At 29.1% G+C, this 23,194-nt stretch overlaps 1 protein-coding gene across 1 annotated transcript; it reads right to left on the bottom strand.

Moving 5' to 3' along the window:
- Positions 1-3,063: 3,063 nt before the first annotated feature.
- Positions 3,064-21,229, bottom strand: LOC126745733 (G-protein coupled receptor dmsr-1-like). The gene is made up of 4 exons (XM_050453713.1): positions 21,091-21,229; positions 15,153-15,712; positions 4,975-5,667; positions 3,064-3,184 (listed from the first exon to the last, which is right to left on the bottom strand). Exons 2-4 carry the CDS (start codon positions 15,674-15,676, stop codon positions 3,148-3,150), a joined length of 1,254 nt encoding a protein of 417 aa, XP_050309670.1. The 5' UTR covers positions 15,677-15,712; positions 21,091-21,229; the 3' UTR covers positions 3,064-3,147.
- Between the last annotated feature and the right edge of the window lie 1,965 nt (positions 21,230-23,194).

Genomic DNA, 23,194 nt, shown 5'->3' with positions numbered 1-23,194 from the left:
TTACAAAAAAAATTAGCGGTTCTTTTTTAGGATCTCTTAACACTGTTTGAGTGGTTTCAATAAAAAAAAACTCGCTATTGTCAAGGGCAACGTGCCCACATCTTATTTTTATAGTTTTTCAAATGGTGCTAATATGCAAAATTCATATATTTTCATAGTACAATAATTGGTGATGTTAATGGAAAAATTCCGTTAAAAAAACGTATATTACTATTGTGGTATAAACACCTTGATTTGTCCTTAACGTTTTTTAAAGTTAATACACAACAAATTGGACTTACACGCATCAAAAGTTAAATACAATTCAAGAAATAAATAAATAACGTTTTTGCAAAAAAAAATCTTTATCCTAGTGGATACCAATGAAGTTTGTCTAGCTGGTATCTATACTAAATTTATATGAAAAAATTACCAAATAAGGAATATTTACGTTGAACCGATATACAATAAACTATCAACTACACAGTAATAGTGTATACATCAGCAAAAGTTAAATAATTGTTTCTTAATACTGAAAACCACAATTAATGGTTTATTTTAAATGTAAGGTATATAGTACATAAGCGCTTGGACTATACCACTCGCATCTAAAGAAATAAATTATCGTTGACAGCAATAATTATAACCCTGTGATAAATAATAGCCTACCTTGCTTCTCGTCTGGTTTTATTTTATATTATTTATTTGTCATTGTTCACGTTAATATGGCTAAAGCTAGAGCAACGTTGAAAACATTTTAACGAATTAATTAAATTAATTTTAAATATTCATGTATGTACGTACGTGAAATATGATAAAGGTTTATTAGCATCAGCTCTTATATTTTTGATTTAATTAGTTACTAATAAACAAACAAAAATGGATGGTTCCGTATTTACGGTACAGCGAATAAGGAAAATAAATAAAGAACGCATTTGTTCACAGTCAATGTTAATACTGCAATAACGAATTTGTATGTTTTCTGTTTCCGTATGTTTTCTTCCTTTATTTTTTAATTATATTTATGATATAGTAGAAAAAGAGAAAGGGAGAACATATTTTTTATTTATTCTTTATTATTTGGAAAAATAAAATTATTTATATTCAGTCAGTTATGTTCTTAACTCACCACATGTATAACAGATACTTTTTTAATAATTGACTACTGAGTCATCATATTATTCCGATTAATCAAGTTGAGTTATTCCTCTAAAATTAATATTTAACAAGTCTATGTCATTATTTTTATTTTTCAAAACGTACGCATCAAGAGCGAAATTATTAAGCGATTTGACTATTACTTTACTCAAAAATTCACCAGTTATTTTATTATTATTATTATTATACTCAATAAGGAACAGCATGGATTTATTATGAACAGATGTACTAATACCACTCTTTTGTTGTATACAAATTTCATTTTAATAAATATGGACGCAGGTATTTAGTGATTTTCCCAAGGCCTTTGACAGAGTGAAGAACTCTCTGGGTGCCTGTGATAACTCAACTGATATCTGTAAAAGATTCAATAACTTCTTCCAGATACTTAAAAAGCCAGAAGAAGGCATGCAGGATAACATTAATGAACTGTCTGTAAAAAAAATCGATAACTTTTTCCAGGCAGTTGAGGTTATGAAGGAGAAAAGCAAGAAGAACTGTGGACTGAAGTAACTCAACTGCCTATAAAAAATTCGAAAATTTTTTTTTCAAGAAGAACAGAGAAAGAAGGAGAAGAAGAAGACATGCAGGACTAAATTAATGAATCAATAATTCGTAATAATTCTCATCAATAATTTCTTTCAGGAACTTAAAGAGAATAAGACATGCGGGAAAAAACGAATAAAGTGTCTGAACTTTCTCTGTAAGAAACATCAATCATTTCTGTCACGCACTGTAGTAACTTACCTGCCTGAAATTCCTTAATTTCATCTAAGCACTTGAAAAAGAGAACGAAAAAGAATCTTCCTGTAAAATAATAATTAATAATTTCTTCCAGGCAGTTGAGGTCTTGAGGCAAGTAAAGCTGAAATCTGTAGTAACTTAACTGCCTATAAGAAATTCAGAAAAATTTCTATAAAGAACCAGAAGAACATTTTGTGGTTTAAAATTGATTGAAATTCACGTGCATAGATAACTCTTGATCTAAAATAGCATAAAAGTGCAAACGGTTTCCTTCTAAGCCTCAAAAAATTATTATTTTTACACATAGAACACAACCGGTTAAATATGGTAATTTTCTGTCAAAATCGATTATCAAAATATATCATCAGGAGATCTACCTCAATGTATAAAGTACAGGTCAATTCTTATGTTTGCAGACGATGTAAACATTTATCAATTTATATTTTTATTATTAAATCTGTAATTAAGAGGACATATATGAAATATTATTTGTCGCTTACTTAGGATGCTCGGTTTCCTAATTAGGGCTAGAATTTATGATAAAAAAAACTCTAATGTGCACTTGTTCTGAGTATTCTTGAGTACCTACAATTCCAAGATCTGGTTATATAACTCATACAATTGCTCTGGTATTCCTTATCATTCTACAAAATATGGTAAAAATAATCCAATTTCAAAAATTTTAAGAAATGCAACATACTGTAGTTTTTTTCAATACTTCAGTCGGCTGGTTTTAGAAAATCAGTAAAGCAGATAGTATTGTGATATAATTTATGTACATTAGGGTAATATATATTTAAATAATCTAGATAGCTTAAACTTTAACAGTGATTCTGTGATATACTATAAATAAATAAAAGTGTTACGCAATCCATTTAAATTTGGAACAACAACTATTAATCAAGTTACTACATCAAAAAAACGACACAACGAAACCGACTGCTGGACGTTTAAAGTTGCCCAGCATAGTAAACAACCTGCTCCCACGTTGCTTGCTATATAAACTGAACTGGGCGACACAAAGTGTGGCTAAAAGCTCAATATTACTGATCTTCTTACGTCTTATAGACTGCAGCGTTGTTTAAATAGAAAAATGCGCTGCAATTTCAGTAGTCCTCGTTTGTATTTAATTGTAGTTGAAAGGGGGTATTTTTTAATAGTAAAACAATATAAAAACCATCAACAAACAAGTATACATTTATTACCATATAATAAAAACGCTTATATTAATTAAGTACTTAATATATTTACAAGAGGTGCATTGTTTTAAACTGCAGTGGTAACCTGTTCGATGGCGGGTGCCCTGAAACAAGAGATGAATTAATTGTTGTTAATAAAAAAAATTAAAAGTAACAGGAAAATTGCTAATTGCAATGTATTTATTTTAGGTGAACAAAGCTAGATATGAAGAGAGTACATAGAAGACACCAAAAAGCTTCTTTTTTGATGGTTAAATATAAAAAAATTTAATTGGGGTAGTTTTTCTTAATAATATGGCTATAGGACTCACTATGTCAATTTTTTTAATAAAATAGTTCTAATCACACGTTACCTAAAGCTTTTTTTAAAAAATATCCAAGTAACTCAATTAGATATCAACGCGTCAAATGAGTAAAAAAAAGAATAAATGTTAATTTTTAAATTTTTAATTAACACATTCAAATGCTCTTGATAAATCACGGGAAGTTGTCGTAGTTATTCCTTCATCATTAAGCTCTGAATGTAAACCCTAGTACACGTCTTAAATCCGTTTCATTTAGTATGAAAAGTAACATTTCAAGATCAATCAAGGCATATTAGAGAAGAGAGATGTGGGAGAATGTCAAATAATCGACTTTTGACCCATTTTTTGGCATGAAAACCCATCTGAGACTTAGGAATCATTGACGATCGTAATGAATTTATGATGCACGTCTTTAATTGGTTCAATTAATTATGAAAAGTAATATTTCAAGGTGATTCAAGGCATATTAGAGAGGTGAGATGCGGTAGAATGTCAAAAAATCGACTTTTGACCTACTTTTTGGCATAAAAACCCCTCTGAGACTTAGGAATCATTGACGATCGCAATAAATTTATGATTCACGTCTTTAATCGGTTCGATTAACTATGAATAGTAACATTTTAAGATGATTCAAAGCATATTAGAGAGGTGAAATGCGGTAGAATGTCAAATAATCGACTTTTGACCCACTTTTTAGCATGTAAAACCATCTGAGACCCAGGAATCATTGACGATCGCAATAAATTTATGATTCATGTCTTTAATTGGTTCAATTAAGTATGACAAGAAACATTTTAAGATGATTCAAGGCATATTAGAGAGGTGAGATGCGGTAGAATGTCAAATAATCGACTTTTGACCCATTTCTTGTCATAAAAACCCATCTGAGACTCAGGAATCATTGGCGATCGCAATGAGTTTATGATTCACGTCTTTAGTCGGTTCGACTAACTATGAAAAGTAGCATTTCAAGATGATTCAAGGCATATTAGAGAGGTGAGATGCGGTAGAATGTCTAATAATCGACTTTTGACCCACTTTTTGGCATGTAAACCCATCTGAGACCCAGGAATCATTGACGATCATAATGAATCTATGATTCACGTCTTTAATCGATTCAATTAAGTACGAAAACTAACATTTCAAGATGACTCAAGGCATATTAGAGAGGTGAAATGCGGTAGAATGTCAAATAATCGACTTTTGACCCACTTTTTGGCATAAAAACCCATCTGAGACCCAGGAATTATTGACGATCGCAATAAATTTATGATTTACGTTCTTAATCGGTTTGATTAACTATGAATAGTAACATTTCAAGATGATTCAAAGCATATTAGAGAGGTGAGATGCGGTAGAATGTCAAATAATCGACTTTTGACCCACTTTTTGGCATAAAAACCCATCTGAGACTCAAGAATCATTGACGATCGCAATGAATTGATAGTATACGTCTGTTATCAATCCAATTAATTACATAATTAATTATACACTATAATAAAATCAAAGACTTGCCGAACAGAATAATACCAAACAAATTAATTAAAAACAAATAATTTACAGGCTTAGGTACATTAAAAATGACTTACGTTGTAACTGTTTCCGATGCAGCACCCTGAGTCCATCGTCCAATAACCCTGTTCTTAAACAGTTGCCCGAAAGTGACCCTGAACATACGATTCATGCAACAATAAAGAATAAAGTTGATACATCCACTGAACAGTGCCAAAATATCCATGATTTCCCCATATTGTTGATAGCAAGTGACAAACAGCTTCAGTCCGTGTAATCCTATTATAAAAGCGAACAGGCCCTGGGGTAATTCGGTGAGCAAAAACAACGTTAAAATCGCTATAAGCATCCTCGTCGTTCTATCCGCTCTTCTTTCATATTTGCTTTGTTTTATGTTATTCCCTTTTCCTTGTACAGCCAAAGGGACGCTATCGAAATTTCCCTTCAAAATCTGTCGTCCCTTTTTCGCTTTGAACAACGTCCTAATCAGCCAAATGCTGATAATGATCAAAATCAAGCACGGCAACAGTTTCAAGAATATCGAGTACAGCCAAAAGTTTATCTTCAATATAACTTCTTGCTTCACAACGATATGGCTAAGGTTCACTCGGTACAGGGTCACCACTTTACCTTCTTCAGTGATGTTGACCTGTTCAATTTTGAACGTTATGTACTGCGGTAAGCAGAGCAGTAGTGGTAAGGTGTAGCAGGTCATGATGCCTATTGAGCAGCGATGGTGAGAGCATAGGATGTGGTTTTGATCAATGAATCTGAAAGAGATAATAAAAATTCAGTAACATTTTGACAGTAGTACATCAAGGTCTAAAATGGGATCTGTTCGTATGATTTGTAGCAATGATAGGAATTTGACCTGTCTTTAGATGTATACGAGTCCTAAAAGTTTGAGTTTGATGAAAATAGGATAATAAGAAATCTCCTTAAAGGAGATTGCACTTGAAGAACAAGATGATTTAAACTTATATAAAACTTATGCAAATGATACAGCCATTGTGATTTTAGGAGAGTCTTGGGACATTGTGAAAGATAAAACTGTAAATAATTTAACTACAATAAAAAATTGGCTTCAAACGTTTAAATTATCATTAAGCTTGGCTAAAACAACATACATAGCCTTTTCACTTACTAATGCGAATAGACCACATTATAGTTCTATTTTAGTAGATAATCACTGTATTAAAGAAACTTCATGTACAAAGTACCTTGGAGTTGTAATTGATAAGTTTGTGAAATGGCAACCACACATCGATTATCTTTCCAATAAAATTCTTAAATTAATTCATAAATTTTATTTATTGAGGGAATTTTTAAATACTAAGACTTTATTAATGTTGTATAAAGCATTTGTGAAATCAATTATAACTATATTGGTGTGGGAAGGCCTTTATAATAAATTAAATATATTTTAAAAAAGATTTAATAAAGATATTTTTAACATTTGATCAACTTACACTCTCACAATCTGTTCTTATATTCGACCTAATTTAAAGAATATTTTTTCATCTTCCTGTAAATTGAACTGTTGATAAAAATTTTTTAAAAAATTACATTTTCTGAAAAAAAATGTTTTTTTCATCTTACTGTACATTTTTAAAAAAACGATGAAATAGGTATCTAACTATTTTAATTAAGGAATATTTGTACAATTTTTCAACTCTCTGACCTTATTCGTTTTTGAGTGTTTGTATAAAGTGAATTTCCTTATTTCTGATATCCTATTGACTACCAAAGTGCTTAACTTATTTGGCTCTAAAGCAAGCCATAATAACATTATACTAGAATCAATCCAGAAGAAACAATTATCCATTCTGAGATGTTTTATAAATTTAATATTTTCACTGATAATCTAATTAGCCACAAAGCTACACCTAATTCTAATCGTGGTAGTGATATAGTCTTCAGTGGTGAGACTCTGGCGCAAATAAGGTAAACTTTCACATCTTCAGCATCAATATACGATTTAAGATAACAACAAGCACCCGTACGCCTTTTTTGAAGCATCAGTGAAGCCAGGGAACTCTACTAGATTAATAAAAACAATGACGTGTGGAATCTTGATTTGATTAAGAAAATAAATCTGCTCACAAAAATGACTCCATGTTTGATGTTAATTCACTGTCGCACTCTCATGTCAATTGAGGCCTAATTACAAGAGGATCACAAAATTTGTGATGTCAAATGGACTTTTTGGTTATAGGATTAATATTAGGAATTGAATGTTTGGAATGCCATAAAGTTTCAAGAGTTTTAATTGCATAATTTTCAGTAAGAATTTTTCTTCAAAAATTAGAAACGTTTGCAAAGAGACTATTGTCTATAGCAACTCATTTTCTAAGATCAAAACCTGCCGATTGCAGACCTTTATTGACTATGTTGACTGACGGGGTTTGACCCACAGAGCCAATTATCAAAGTAGAACGATGATGAGATCTTCTCACATGCTTTAGGAAATTGATTTTGATTATCTAGAGCGAATTGCTGTAAGCAACGAATAGCCAAGTGAGCTCCACTAGCTATGCCATAAGTCACTGCATTTAGTTAATATTATTGGATTTCATGAGAAGGCAATCGAATTAATTGGTTTTTATTTCATGTTGTCGTCCATGGATAATTTTTAGAATAAGTTAAAGATACTTTAAATTTTTTTTTCGAAAACAAAACCAGATATGAAGATAATATAAGATACGAAAAAGTTGTATTTTTAGTTGCTTAAATACAAATTAAATAAAAAGCTGCAAAACAATTATTGGCCTTGTTTTTTTCTCAACAATAAGCATGTGGTGCCCACTGACACGCCACTGGACCTAATAATTTCAATCTAGTTACAGCTAAATAAGCGTTTTGTAACTTCAAATAACTGCACCAAATTTCAACCAAATCGGTTTGAGGATAGTTATAGTATTTTTAAAATACCGTTATTTTTTTGAACCTTCATCGCCCTGTATCTCAGAAACAAAGCAACTCCCGACATACGTTCATAGGAACTTTTTTTCATAAAACGACCTAACGATTCACGCTGTATAGTTACGTACCGTAGTTAGAAAACACCCTGTATATTCAAAAACTAACTACGATACCAATTAAGTCGCCTTGAATTTTAGGACCAACTTTCAACGTTTCTTTTAAAGAAAAGCTATTGGAAGTGTTGGCACTACAGTGTGGACCTTCGTGGCAATACTAGATTCTTTGAAAACCGCATGAGATTGTAGATAGAATTCCGTATTTGATTGAATCGATAAATGAGAACTCTTGTGGTTAAGATCAAGATATTGCTTTATAAATGATGTATATTGTAATTTCTTTTTTTTTTAATTCATTTATTGACCTTGTGCTGAGCACATTTAGTCACGAAAAACCTCTATATAATTTTTTTGTATTTAAACTAAATCGAACATCACAAACGACCATGCCAAGTCAATGGTTTTTCATCTCCTTGTACATTTTTTAAAAAACGCTGAAATAGGTGTCTAATCATTTTAATTGATGATTTTTGGTACAAATTTTCAACTCTCTAATTTTCTTCATTTTTGAGTTATGGGTATGTTGATAAAAATTGTTTGGAAAAAAAAATCAAATTTTTTCAAAAAAATTTTTTTTTCATATCCCTGTAAAGTCTTTAAAAAACGTTGAAATAGGTGTCTAATCATTTGAATTGATGATTTCTTGTACAAATCTTCAACTATCTAACTTTTTTGGTTTTTGAGTTACAGACATGTCGATAAACTTTTTTGATAAAAAATCACCTTTTCACATTCAAAAATTTTTTTTTCATCTTCCTGTAAATTTTTGAAAAAACGCTGAAATAGGTGTCTAATCATTTTAAATGAAGAATTTTTGTGCCAACTTTCAACTCTCTCACTTTATTCGTTTTTGAATTATGGACATGTTGATACAAGTTTTTGAAAAAAAATCACATTTTTTCAAAAAAAAATGTTTTTTTATCTCCTTGTAAATTTTTGAAAAAACGCTGAAATAGGTGTCTAATCATTTTAATTGAAAAATTTTTGTACACATTTTCAACTCTTTAACTTTTTTAGTTTTTGAGTTATGGGTATGTTGAGAAAATTTTTTGAAAAAAAAAATCACATTTCCTCCAAACATTTTTTTTCACCTCCTTGTAAATTTTTTAAAAAACACTAAAATAGGTATTTAATCATTTTAATTAAAGAGTTTTTGTACAAATTTTGAACTCTCTAACTTTATTCATTTTTGAGTTATGGGACTGTTGATAAAAATTTTTGAAAAAACTCACATTTAAAAAAAAATGTTTTTTCATCTGCTTGTAAATTTTTAAAAAAACGCTGAAATAAGTACTAATAATGTTAATCTAAGATACATAAATTACTTTGGACCTAAACTGTATAACATATAACATATATTGATCACAGATAGTGTCATGGTTGGTTGTATTTTAAATTTTTTAATATGTATGTATGTATGCATAATTTTTTAATTATGTTTCTTTCTAATTTGCTTAGTCTCTTAATCTTTCTTTTTTTGTGATAATATTTATAATAGAAAATATTATTAGTTTATATCATGATTTGATACCGCACATAGAGATGATGATTGTATCAATATTAAAACGAATCATAATTCGACAAAAACTATGATATATGTTAACTAGTCTATAGTAACTTAATAATAAGTAATTATTGTTATATGATGTTTGTAAATTTAGTGTAACATTAGTCAGTATCCGCTTCTCATTCATTCATGAATAATCCAGTTGTATAACTTAGTGGCTGACTTGAAACTATCTTGATTTATATGCAATAAAGTTCTACTGCTCAACAAAATAAATATTATTTCTGCATTCTCATATTTATACAGTATAATATAGTATAAATAATACTCTGGTATTTGAATAAATTTTCGGTTAATTTCCATTGCAACGGGAGACGTTTAAATTAAATTCCGAGCGCAATAACGACGACGATGACCGCTCGCTATTTAATCTATTTCCATTTCATTACATCAATTTGAAAAGCCCGCGTAAAGGGATTTGTTGAAATTATTATTGTTGGCACAACTGTTTGAAAGCCATCTATGTTTTACTTCGTTTACAACAGTAACGAATTTGCGCACTAACCTCCAATCTTTTGGTTATTTATTCAGGTAGTTTATTGTGCATTTTGTAATTTAATAATGTAATTAGCTCCCGAGGGTAAGGTCCCATTACGTGTTTTTTCTCTCTTTCTCTGTTTTTATCGTCCCTTAAGTGTTCTTTAAAGCCGCATTAGTTAAGTGGCTAAATTCGATCAATTACGTCGCCTTTAAGTCTCCATTAGAGTTCCCAAGTTGGTTTCTTAAATTGCAATTTTTTCGCATTACTGTCCTGAAGTTGAAGACGCGCAGATTAAGGAACAATTAGAATATCCACAAGATTAGACTATACAGGGTGTTTCTTAACCTATACGCATAAACTTTTCAAATGAGGAACTAATGGACATGTTACTGGCATACGGGGAATCAAGACGAAACAGTGTGGCTGCAGCTAATCTTTATGCACAAAGGTTTCCTCATAGGTATCATCCGTCGCGTGAAGCTTTTTTGCGTGTGGTTCAGCGGGGTAGAGAAACTGGAAATTTGCGGCCGAGGCCAGGGCAACATGGTGAAGCCATTAGACCTAGGCACATTTTAAATCTGGAGAATTTGATTTTAGATATCATCGAAGAGCATCCTGACATAAGCACTAGAACAATTGCAACGGAATTTGGATTATCACCAGTCACAGTTTGGCGAATTTTAAGGCATGAATTACTGTATCCATTTCACGTCCATAGGGTACAAGCTTTACTTCCAAGGGATCTAGCGCCTCGAGTAAACTTTTGCGAGTGTTTGTTACATCAGCAGTAGTTAAACCCAAACTTTACCAGGAACATTTTAGCTACGGATGAAGCAATTTCCACACGCAATGGTATTCACAATTTTCGCAACACGCATTTTTGGGCAGTTGAAAATCCGCATGCCATTCGGCGAACAAACTTTCAACAACGAGTTTCAGTAAATGTGTGGACTGGAATTGTAAACGGAATACTTATTGGCCCTTTCATTTTGGATAATCGTCTAACTGGTGCTCTTTATTTACAATTCTTGCGATAAAATTTGCCGGTACTCCTTAAACAAGTCCCTCTTCACATAAGGCAGAATTTGCCTTAATCCTTGACCTTAATCCGCTTGACTTTTATTTTTGGGGCCACCTAAAATCTCTGGTGTACGTAACCGAAGTTGACAATGAACAAGAATTAAGAAATCGGATATTTGCTGCCACCGAGGAAATTCGACTACAACCTGAATTAGCTGCTGTCTGCAACTCTTGGATTAGGCGTGCTCAATTATGTATTGAAAGTCATGGAAATAACTTCGAACAGTTACTATAATAGTTAAATAAACATTTATTTTGGAGAATTTAGGTTTTTTTTTAATTTTAATTAATAAGTCGTTTATCTTACTAAATTTTTTTTCATTATTAGTCATTATTTGCCGTTAGCAATAATTTCCCAAGTTTATGCGTATAGGTTAAGAAACACCATGTACATATTATCACAATCATCTTATCGCACTATAAATTGCCACTTAAAAAAGTCAGAGCGTTATTAACATGATGTTAGAGGGCACCAGTAGAGATTCCTCCGAAGATACTGCGGTGGATGTAGGATTTAAGTTCGATATCCGAGGAATTTGTAACGGAAATATTTTGCAAATACAACAGCAATATACTAAAGTTTAACCTCAATTATTAATAATAGTTTATTGAGATATTTCATCAACTTCTAACGGAAAGTTTCTCAGAATATATTGACTTTCAAACATTAGAATTTTTCTTATTAAAAATATTCACTTGAGACTAAATCCAGTGTCATGTTTTAAGCACAAATATTTAAAATTTAATGAACGTTATTGGTATCATCATTGGAAGGGCATAGAGAACTCAAGTAAAGTAAGACCTCACCTTAAGTATGCCTCTATTATATGTGCACCATAACCTCAATTCAATGTTGATCCAATTGATAAAAAAGTTCAAAAATTATGCTTTAATTTTTTTCTTTTAATTTTTTTAAGGTTCCTTTATGGTGTAATAATTCACGTTCTTCCAGGTAGCTTTTTAATATCCAAGCACTTTTATGAATAATTTTTATATTCGTTCAGGCATTTGACATTCACGTCTGCCTTAAATGCCTGGAAGAGTTTAAAAATGCCTTTAAATGCCTGACAAACGTAAATTATAAACGGAAGTCGTAGTCATATTTCATTTTCTTCCAAATAGTTGAAGACAGTTTTTTAATTTTCAGGCATTTAAACTGATTTTTATATTCGTCCAGGCAGTTGAAGTTCGTGCCTGGAAATAATAAGAAGCTGCCTTAAATGCCTGGGAGAATTTAAAAATTACTTTAAGTGTCTGAAAAGTGGGCATGTTGCTAATTTTTTTTTTAAATTACATTTTCTCAAAAAAAATCTTTCTGTATATTTTTTCAAAAACGCTGAAATAGGTATCTAATGATTTTAATTGAAGAGTTTTTGTACAAATTTTCAACTCTCTAACTTTATTCGTTTTTGAGTTATGGGACTGTTCATAAAAAATTTCAATAAAAATTAAAATTTTCTCAAAAACTATTTTTTTTTTGTATTCCTGTAAATTTTTGAAAAAACGCTGAAATAGGTGTCTAATCATTTTAATTGAAGAATGTTTGTACAAATTTTCAATTCTCTACCATCATTCGTTTTTGAGTTATGGGACTGTTGATAAAAAATTAAAAAAAAAAATAAATTTTCTCAAAAACTATTTTTTTTTTGTATTCCTGTAATTTTTTGAAAAAACGCGGCAATAGGTGTCTAATCATTTTAATTGAAGAATTTTTGTACAAATTTTCAACTCTCTAACTTTATTCGTTTTTGAGTTATGGGACTGTTCATAAAAAATTTTAATAAAAATTAATTTTTCTCAAAAAAAATTTTTTTTTGTATTCCTGTAAATTTTTGAAAAAACGCTGAAATAGGTGTCTAATCATTTTAATTGAAGAATGTTTGTACAAATTTTCAATTCTCTACCATCATTCGTTTTTGAGTTATGGGACTGTTGATAAAAAATTTAAAAAAAAAATAAATTTTCTCAAAAAAAATTTTTTTTTTGTATTCCTGTAAATTTTTGAAAAAACGCGGCAATAGGTGTCTAATCATTTTAATTGAAGAATGTTTGTACAAATTTCAATTCTCTACCATCATTCGTTTTTGAGTTATGGGACTGTTGATAAAAAATAAAAAAAATAAATAAATTTTCTCAAAAAAAAATTTTTTTTGTATTCCTGTAAATTTTTGAAAAAACGCGGCAATAGGTGTCTAATCATTTTAATTGAAGAACGTTTGTACAAATTTTCAATTCTCTACCATCATTCGTTTTTGAGTTATGGGACTGTTGATAAAAAATTTTAAAAAAATAAATTTTCTCAAAAAAATTTTTTTTTTGTATTCCTGTAAATTTTTGAAAAAACGCGGCAATAGGTGTCTAATCATTTTAATTGAAGAATTTTTGTACAAATTTTCAACTCTCTAACTTTATTCGTTTTTGAGTTATGGGACTGTTCATAAAAAATTTTAATAAAAATTAATTTTTCTCAAAAAAAATTTTTTTTTGTATTCCTGTAAATTTTTGAAAAAACGCGGCAATAGGTGTCTAATCATTTTAATTGAAGAATTTTTGTACAAATTTTCAACTCTCTAACTTTATTCGTTTTTGAGTTATGGGACTGTTCATAAAAAATTTTAATAAAAATTAATTTTTCTCAAAAAAAATTTTTTTTTGTATTCCTGTAAATTTTTGAAAAAACGCTGAAATAGGTGTCTAATCATTTTAATTGAAGAATGTTTGTACAAATTTTCAATTCTCTACCATCATTCGTTTTTGAGTTATGGGACTGTTGATAAAAAATTAAAAAAAAAAATAAATTTTCTCAAAAACTATTTTTTTTTGTATTCCTGTAATTTTTTGAAAAAACGCGGCAATAGGTGTCTAATCATTTTAATTGAAGAATTTTTGTACAAATTTTCAACTCTCTAACTTTATTCGTTTTTGAGTTATGGGACTGTTCATAAAAAATTTTAATAAAAATTAATTTTTCTCAAAAAAAATTTTTTTTTGTATTCCTGTAAATTTTTGAAAAAACGCTGAAATAGGTGTCTAATCATTTTAATTGAAGAATGTTTGTACAAATTTTCAATTCTCTACCATCATTCGTTTTTGAGTTATGGGACTGTTGATAAAAAATTTAAAAAAAAAATAAATTTTCTCAAAAAAAATTTTTTTTTTGTATTCCTGTAAATTTTTGAAAAAACGCGGCAATAGGTGTCTAATCATTTTAATTGAAGAATGTTTGTACAAATTTCAATTCTCTACCATCATTCGTTTTTGAGTTATGGGACTGTTGATAAAAAATAAAAAAAATAAATAAATTTTCTCAAAAAAAAATTTTTTTTGTATTCCTGTAAATTTTTGAAAAAACGCGGCAATAGGTGTCTAATCATTTTAATTGAAGAACGTTTGTACAAATTTTCAATTCTCTACCATCATTCGTTTTTGAGTTATGGGACTGTTGATAAAAAATTTAAAAAAAAATAAATTTTCTCAAAAACTATTTTTTTTTTGTATTCAGTAAATTTTTGAAAAAACGCGGCAATAGGTGTCTAATCATTTTAATTGAAGAATTTTTGTACAAATTTTCAACTCTCTAACTTTATTCGTTTTTGAGTTATGGGACTGTTGATAAAGAATTTGGAAAAAAAAATACATTTTCTGAAAAAAATGTTTTTTTCATCTTCCTGTATATTTTTTTAAAAACGCTGAAATATGTGTCTAATGATTTTAATTGAGGAATGTTTGTACCAATTTTCAACTCTCTAACTTTATTCGTTTTTGAATTATGGGCATGTTGGTAGGATTAAAGAATGCTTGTACACATTTCCTTAGGAGCCCATCTTATCAACCCTAAAAGAGACTGTGTTATCTGAGTACAATAAAACGACTGTGTTGCAATATTCACTTTTTTTTGCTGATATATGGGTCCACAATATATAAGCCTGCTTTCATTCTTAACCTCAATTTAGGATCTCTTCGTGCAGTACCTTAAGCATGTATTTATCATAATTTCCCTCTTTGAGAGAGAAATATCAAAAATAACCCTTATACTATGATATCAACTTATCCTTTATTAGCCAATAAAAATGAAGTTGTTGAACTTACCTTATTGCTAAAAACCTCCATATAGCCAACATTAAAGTTAAACATATCGAGGTCGTATGCAAGATCTGTGTGATATGGTTATGAAACAACATAAACACTGCTCCGTTATACGTCAGTTCCTTTGCCTCAGAGTCGACTTTATCATACACCACAAAAGGAATATACTCGATCATCAATAACATGTCTGCCCAAGCCAAAGCTGTTAAAATTTTATTAATTGGCGCCGTAGCCATGTCTTTTCTTGTCAAAACGATTATGTTTAAACAGTTAGTGATTATGCCAAACAGGCAAACGATCACCGCACAATAAGGATGGTATTCTTTGGCATAAACGTTGGCCCATAGTTTAAATTGCCCGCCACAGCTCGGGTCTTGGTTTAGTTCGACGCTGTTTGTAGACGCAGTTCCCGGGTTAAAACGAATTATTTTATTAAGTAGTTCTTCTGTGATGGTGATATTCTTAGACTCGAGGATTTTCATTATGAGGATCTTCGTTTCTGAGATGTTGCCGAAGGCCGAAGACATGCTTGAGAATGTCGCTCAGACGTGCATGATGACGCCCTAAAATAGGAATAATTGTTAAAAAAGTACAGGCATTAAATTTCGTAAAATCTTAAGTGCAATTTCCAGAAAAACATAAATTGTTAAAAGTTCTTTATATCGATTTATTTAATTTTTCAAATGAATCGTCTGTGTTGCTACTGCACTCAATTCCTATATGCTAAATATGATTTTTTTTGTTTAACTCCCGTGATACAGGATGTTTTTAAAGTTGAGTCATTTATTTTAACCATTAAAAGAAGTAGATAATAGATATATAAATAGATATTCATGCTAGTCCAATATCTTAGAAATGGTCGAACATGACGACCCAGTAATGAGTACTAGAGCCACAGCAGCTCAAGTTGAAGTTTCTCATAGTAAAAGATGGAAGACAATACGAAAAGAACAGTACTATCCTTATCATTATCAACAAAAACAAGCCTTACAACCTGAAGATTAACCTAGAAGGGTTGTATTCTGCCAGTGGCCTCCCCGCTCGCCAGATTTAACAGCTAGTGATTTCTTTCTGTGGACCTGTTTGAAAGAGTTATTATACATGCATGATGGAGCAGTAAATACTCTGGAAGAACTTGAAGACTTCATTGAAAATTCTTATGATTTAATTCGTGGATACCGGGATTTTATTTTTGAAGTTTTATAGAAAAAATTATTTTTAATCGAAGAAATACGAACAATTTTTGAAAAAAACATTAAATCCATTTAATTTAATATTATTTTTTTTAAATAATTTAATAATGTGAAGTAACTTTCTTATTATGCAACTTTTATATAAGTGATTTTTTGATGGACTCTACAAGGTTTAAAAAAAATTACTCAACTTTAATAACACCCTGTATAGGTGCAGTGATGCAGTAACGGTATAAAATTTGAAAACCGAACTTTAAAGTGTGACGCATATAGGGGTCACGTGGCCTGGTGAGCAAAATTTTTGTGGCGCCATCTTCATAAATATAAAATTTTTGTAGGCATACATTTTGCAGAAAATCATCAACATTAACAGGATTTTTTTTTCAGAAAATTTATCAAAATTTGGAAAAAATGCCGGGCATTAAATATTTGGGAAAATTCCACAGGCATCAATTGCCAAAAAATCTTTGAAATAATGAAATATTTCCACGCATAATTTCACAAAAAGTCTTAAAAAAATTTTAAAAATTTCGTAAAAATTTCAGGCATTTTTTTACTAAATTATCTTGTAAATTATTGAATATTTTGAATTTCCAGGCATTTTTTACCAAAGAATCTTGTAAAATATTGAATATTTTGAATTTCCAGGCATAGTTTACCAAAAAACTTATGGAAGTATCAAATACTGCAAACATTTTAGGCATCTATTTCAAAAATTCACTAAAAAATTTCAGGCTAAATTTTTTAAAAATCATCGTCAAAAACGCAAAAACAGCAACCATTAATTTTCAGAAAATCATCAATTTTTTATAAAATTTCCAAGCATTTATTTTCAGATAATTGTAAAAATTTTTAGGGATTAATTTTCAGAAAATCATGAAATATTTGAAAACTTCCTAATATTCCAAAATTCTTTTAAAAAAATTAAATTTTATTTTTTTATAAAATATTCAGGCATTTATATTTAGTTAATCATAGTTAAAAAATTCCAGGTATTGATTTACAGGAAATTTTTTGAAAATATACCCGACATTCATTTTCTAAAAATTAATCAACATTTGGAAAATTTCGGGTATTAAATACTTGAAAAATTCTACACACATCAAATGCCAACAAATTTTGGAAATTACAACATATTTTCAGGCATAATTTCACAAAAATTTAAAAAATCGTAAAAATTTCAGACATGTTTTACAGAAAATCATAAAATTTTTGAGAAAATTTCAGGCATTTTTTACTAAAAAATCTTCTAAATTATTCAATATTTTGAACTTCGAGGCATAATTTATCAAAAAACTTGTAGGTATATCAAATACTGCAAAAATTTCAGGCATCTGTTTCAAAAAATCATTAAAAAATTTCAGGCTTAATTTTTTAAAAATCATCGAATTTTATAAAAATGAATTTTTTTGCAACAACACCAACCATTAATTTTCAGAAAATCATCAATTTTTTGGAAAAATTCCAGGCATTAAATTTTCAAAAAACCTTGAAAAATACAAATTTTTTATATAATTTCCAAGCATTTATTTTCAGAAAATCTCAAAAAATTTCAATATTTTTAGAGATTAATGTCCAGAAAATCATCAAATGTTTGGGAACTTCTTAATATTCCAAGATTCTTCCAAAAAATTTTAATTTTTTATAAAATTTTCAGGCATTTATTTTTAGTTAATCATAGTTTAAAAATTCCAGGTATTGATTTACAGGAGATTTTTGAAAATATTCCAGGCATTTATTTTCCGAAACTCATCAACATTGACAGGCATTAATTTCCAGGAAAATGCTCAAAATTTGGAAAAAATGCCGAGCATTAAATATTTGGAAAAATTCAACAGACATCAAGTACCAAAAAATCTTTAAAAATCTTAAAGAAAATAAAAAATTTCAGAAATGTTTTACAGAAAATCAAAAAATTTTTGAGAAAATTTCAGGCATTTTTTACTAAAAAATCTTGTAAATTATTGAATATTTTGAATTTCGAGGCATAATTTACCAAAATGCTTGTAAGAATATCAAATACTGCAAAAATGTCAGGCATCTGTTCAGTCATTAAAAAATTTGAGATTAATTTTTTTAAAATCGTTAAATTTTATAAAAATGAATTTTTCGCAAAAACACCAACCATTAATTTTTTGGAAAAATTTCAACCATTAAATTCTCAAAAAACCTTGAAAAATATACATTTTTTATAAAATATACAACCATTTATTTTCAAAATTTTCAGGGATTAATTTCCAGAGAATCATCAATTCTTTTAAAACATTTTAATATTTTATAAAATTTTCAGGCATTTATTTTTAGTTGATCATAGAATTTTTGAAAATATCCCAGACATTAATTTTCCGAAACTCATCAACATTAACAGGCATTAATTTCCAGAAAAATTATCAAAATTTGGAAAACGTTAAATATTTGGAAAAATTAATAATAATAATAATCTTTATTTAGCATAAATAGCTACATACAAAAACAACAAATTTCCCAAAAAATTAATAAAAATAAAAATACATATAATATTAATAATAATGTTCATAAAGCTAATTCAACACCATATTTAGTCAGCAAGAGTACCATATAAGTAAGCAATAAATATCAATTGCTGGTTATCCCGTTCCCCGACACTTGCAACGCCCCGGTTTTACCAGGAACAGCAGCATCCCGGTTAATCCAAAGGATACCGCATTATTCCGGTCTACGCGACCTAAGCACCCCGCCACCAAAACTGGTTCAGAAGTTATTTTAAAAATTACCACATACGTAACCCTAAAGCGCTATGACTAACTTTACAATAATATTATTAATTAATTAATTATTAATATACCCTTATAAATTAATCAATATACGCTTATTGTGTAACAAAATATAATATGCATATGCACTTGAGGTTACTATTAACATATGGATCTAAACAAAACAATTGATGTAATCAAAATTTTTAGTGCTCGCAAATAACCATAAAATGTTACGCCAATAGGTGTAACATTTATTTCTACACATCCAATGCCAAAAAATCTTTGAAATTACCAAATATTTAAAAATTCCAGGCATAATTTATCAAGAAGTTTGTAAGAATATCAAATATTTGCAAAAATTCTTGGAAAATGATCAAATTTTTGTAAAAATTTTATACATGTATTTCCAGAAAATCATAAAATATTTGCAAAAATACCGAGCATTAATTTTCAGAAAATTATAAATTGTTATTAGGCATTAAATGCCAGAAAATGTTGACAAACTTCCAGGTACCTACTTTGAATGAATAATATTTTTTTTTTAATATTCCAGGTATTAATTTTCCGAAATCCTAGAGAAAATTAAATAATCAATTTTTCATAAAACTTCCAGATATTTTTAGAAATTCTTAGTAATTAAATTGAATGCAATCAATTTCTTAAAAGATTTTTAAAAGTATAATTTTTTTGTCAGTATTAGTTCCACAGAATCATCAAATTTTCCAAAAAAAATCTTGAAAATTGTAAAGTTACCACACATTTATTTCAAGAAAAACGTCAAAATTTGGCAAAAATTCCTGGCATTTATATCCAGATATTCATAATATATTTTTGAAAAAATTGCTCGCAAATCACCGATTATTTTCAGTTTGCTGGCATAACTTTCTAGAAAATATTCAACTTTTATTGTACATTACAAAAATTTATTTGTTATACAGAAAATATTCATCTTTAGAAAATCACCAAATTTTTGGAATAATTTCGGGCATTAATTGGCAGAAAATCTTGTAAGTTAACGAATATTTATAAATTCCAAGCATAATAATAAAAAAAAAATTAAAAATATCAAATTGTTATAAAAATTACAGGCATCTATTTCCAGAAAATCATCAAAATCTTTTATTTCTATGTGAAGCTTTGATGCTAAATAAATGCTAAATGAATGAATATTATTATTATTAGTATTAAAAATTCCAAACATTTATTCCAGAAAATTTTGTAAATTATGGATAATTTCAAAACTCTATTTATAATTTTTCGAAAATATCAAATTTTGTCTGAACTCAATTAATTCTGGTAAAACATCACATTTTTGGAAAAATTTCAGTCATTTATTTCGTTATTTAATTTAATTAAAAATTTCATTTTATTTACTAGAATATAAGATTTCTACCTAATTACGTCCGAAAATGACATAAACTACCAATAGCATCAAACACATTTTACATAACATATTTAATCTTAAAATATTATTTATTCCAAAATATTATATAATATGTTGTTGTGACGAATTCATAATGAGATATACTTATTTCGTGATTTTATTAATTAAGTTAAATCACACATGTTGGGCGCCAAAAATTATGAAGAAATGGAATTTTTGGAAGAGAAAAATTGAAAAACCAACGCAATTGAACTTAAATAAAATTATAAATTTAAAAGAACCCACACTGTTGGGCGCCAAAAAACCATGTTTTGCATTACGAGAATATTAGAATTTCAGTAAGAAAAACCTACAATGGCGTCAATATAAGTAGTCAAAATAGATAATTTATTTAAATATAATCTACCTTTTTGTTTTTCCTCTTGGGGTTCGTTCATTATGAATACACCTCAGCCTAAAGGCTTATTGTGCTCTTTTTTCTACCTTGATAACGGTTTAAATTAAGTATAAATAAAAAAATTACATTACAGTAATAACTTATCTTCTTACCAAAATTCATTTGTTTTACATAAAAACCAACAAAAGAAACAACTTTTTTATATTAAAAAAATTACAACAACACAACTTACTTGAAGCACTCACTAAACTGCCACTTTCAAAGCCCAACTTACAGGCGGCAACAGGTTAAATCAGACCGTCAGTAAACCCATCGCGAAGTTTCACTCGGGAACTTCACTTTGTCATACCGTGTTCCTTACTGGATCAACTGGAAACTGAATCCAGTTGTTTCTTTCATACACAGTTTTAAAACGCGCTATTCATCTAACACGGCGTCGCGGTAACCCCTCCGCCCTCCCTTATATCCTTTTCATCTGTTAAGTAAGAAGAAGTGAATGAAAAAGTGACATTAGAGTATTGTTTTTTTATTGGAAAAGAAGGAAATGTACCTAGAGGGGTATTTTTTCCATATATTTTTTCACACGTATAAGAAGCTGCCACTGACAATGGTTCTTAAGTTCCCTCACTTCTAGAGTCATTCATTTCAATTCTAATTTCTAAGCACTCCTTCATTAACAATGTTGGTATTCCATGCACCATGACTTTATTATAAACAGATTTTCTCAAAGCCTTTGATAAGATCAACCATGGTATCACTGAGGGCTGAGTATAGCTAGGTGTATTCTACAGTGGATTTATCTTCGGAATTATTTTTGAGAAAATTAAATTTTAAGTCAAGACATTACAAATCTGACTTAATTTACTAATAAAATAAAGCATATTTAGGTTTCGCCGCATGAACAGCTATATTAAAACGTTATTTCATGCTCCTATTAAGCCACAAATTAAGCTATATATGGCACTATAAAAATGTCTGTGCTGCGATACATAAAATAGCTAATTTAATTAAGAAGCAAAAGTAAATAGCAGTAACGTCGAATCAGAGTAAAGTCAGTTTAAGTGCCATCCCTAGAGAGATACATTAAAAGCCCCCCTTTAATTAGGAAAGAAAGAAAATAAGCCATTTAAGTTTGGTTTGCCTCAAACATTACTGCCAATTTCTATTACGAATTAATTAAAGAAAATCTGTTTTAATCCGACTCATTATTTAGTTAATTAATTCTATTAAGATACATTAAACCAAAAAATATATAATTTTTTATCGTGAGTACCTGTTTAGCACTCCTGGCAGCTGTAATGGATTGTGATGTCTAAACCGGACAACGATCCTGAGTTATTAGACGGCCTTTCATGAATTGGACAGATGGTTGAGTGATTATTATTAGGACCATTAATCTATTTTTGGCAGGTAATCGTTTTTTTTTTTTACGTTATGTCTGGAACCTGTGAGGGAAGCTTGAGGTGAATTATAGAAACAGACAGTCGGATTATATGCCAGTTTGCTCTGATGACGAATAGTTTGTTCTAAAGGGGAAAGTATCTCTGTTCTACATATTAATAATACGCAATGTCTATCTTGTAAAAAACTTGGAAGATTTTTCAACAAATACTATATATAAATGAATACTGGCTATTAAGAAGGGTTTTGCACTATCAATTTTAATAAGATAAGTGGATTTAGTAGAAAAAATGTTAAAAATGGAGTCTGGCAACTAATGAATTAAAATATATTATAGCTGTCAATTAAGCGAATTGCCTACATGTTTTGGGTAAGATTTTAATGTACGGATCTCCTGAGAATATAATTTTATTAGGATCATGTCACTTAACTAACATAATATATATTTTATAAAATTTATATATTTTAATAAAATGTTCTTATATTTTGGTTTTAGTTTGACTTTTAAGGAACCTACTTATGTTGTGGGAAATTGCTTAGATAATGTGGTTTCCAATTTTGATAATTCACGTCAATAAAATTCCTATGCATTTCTCTAACCATGATGCTCTGTTGAAAAAACAGTGTCAATAAAAATAAGGTATACTCAAAATAACTTTAATGTTCTTGAGAGACATCTATGTCAAGAGTCTTGGCATACATATATATATATTTATATTTTAAAGAAAGTAGTGAGACATGCTGGTAAATATATGAGACATTTAGTTTTTAAAGACCAAAAAGATATGCATTTTTTAAATTAAAAAAATTAAGATATTGCATAGTACTTTAAAGGGATTATAGGCATTCAGCAATCTTTTTATATAAAAAACATGTATTTCTGAGCCCTTTCATTTTTTCCTCTGTTAGATCCGCTTTTCAACTACACACAAGTC

This window comes from Anthonomus grandis, chromosome 16 (assembly GCF_022605725.1).
Source record: "Anthonomus grandis grandis chromosome 16, icAntGran1.3, whole genome shotgun sequence".
NCBI lineage: Eukaryota > Metazoa > Arthropoda > Insecta > Coleoptera > Curculionidae > Anthonomus > Anthonomus grandis.
Note: the sequence above shows the minus strand (reverse complement) of the source record. Positions and strands in the feature narration are given on the sequence as shown.

Coding starts and splice junctions, on each gene's coding strand:
- LOC126745733 (XM_050453713.1), bottom strand. CDS start 15,676: ATGTCTTCGGCCTTCGGCAACATCTCAGAAACGAAGATCCTCATAATG. Junction 5,668..15,152: donor TGGAGGTTTTTAGCAATAAG/GTAAGTTCAACA, acceptor TATCTCTTTCAG/ATTCATTGATCAAAACCACA. Junction 3,185..4,974: donor GCATCGGAAACAGTTACAAC/GTAAGTCATTTT, acceptor CTCTTGTTTCAG/GGCACCCGCCATCGAACAGG.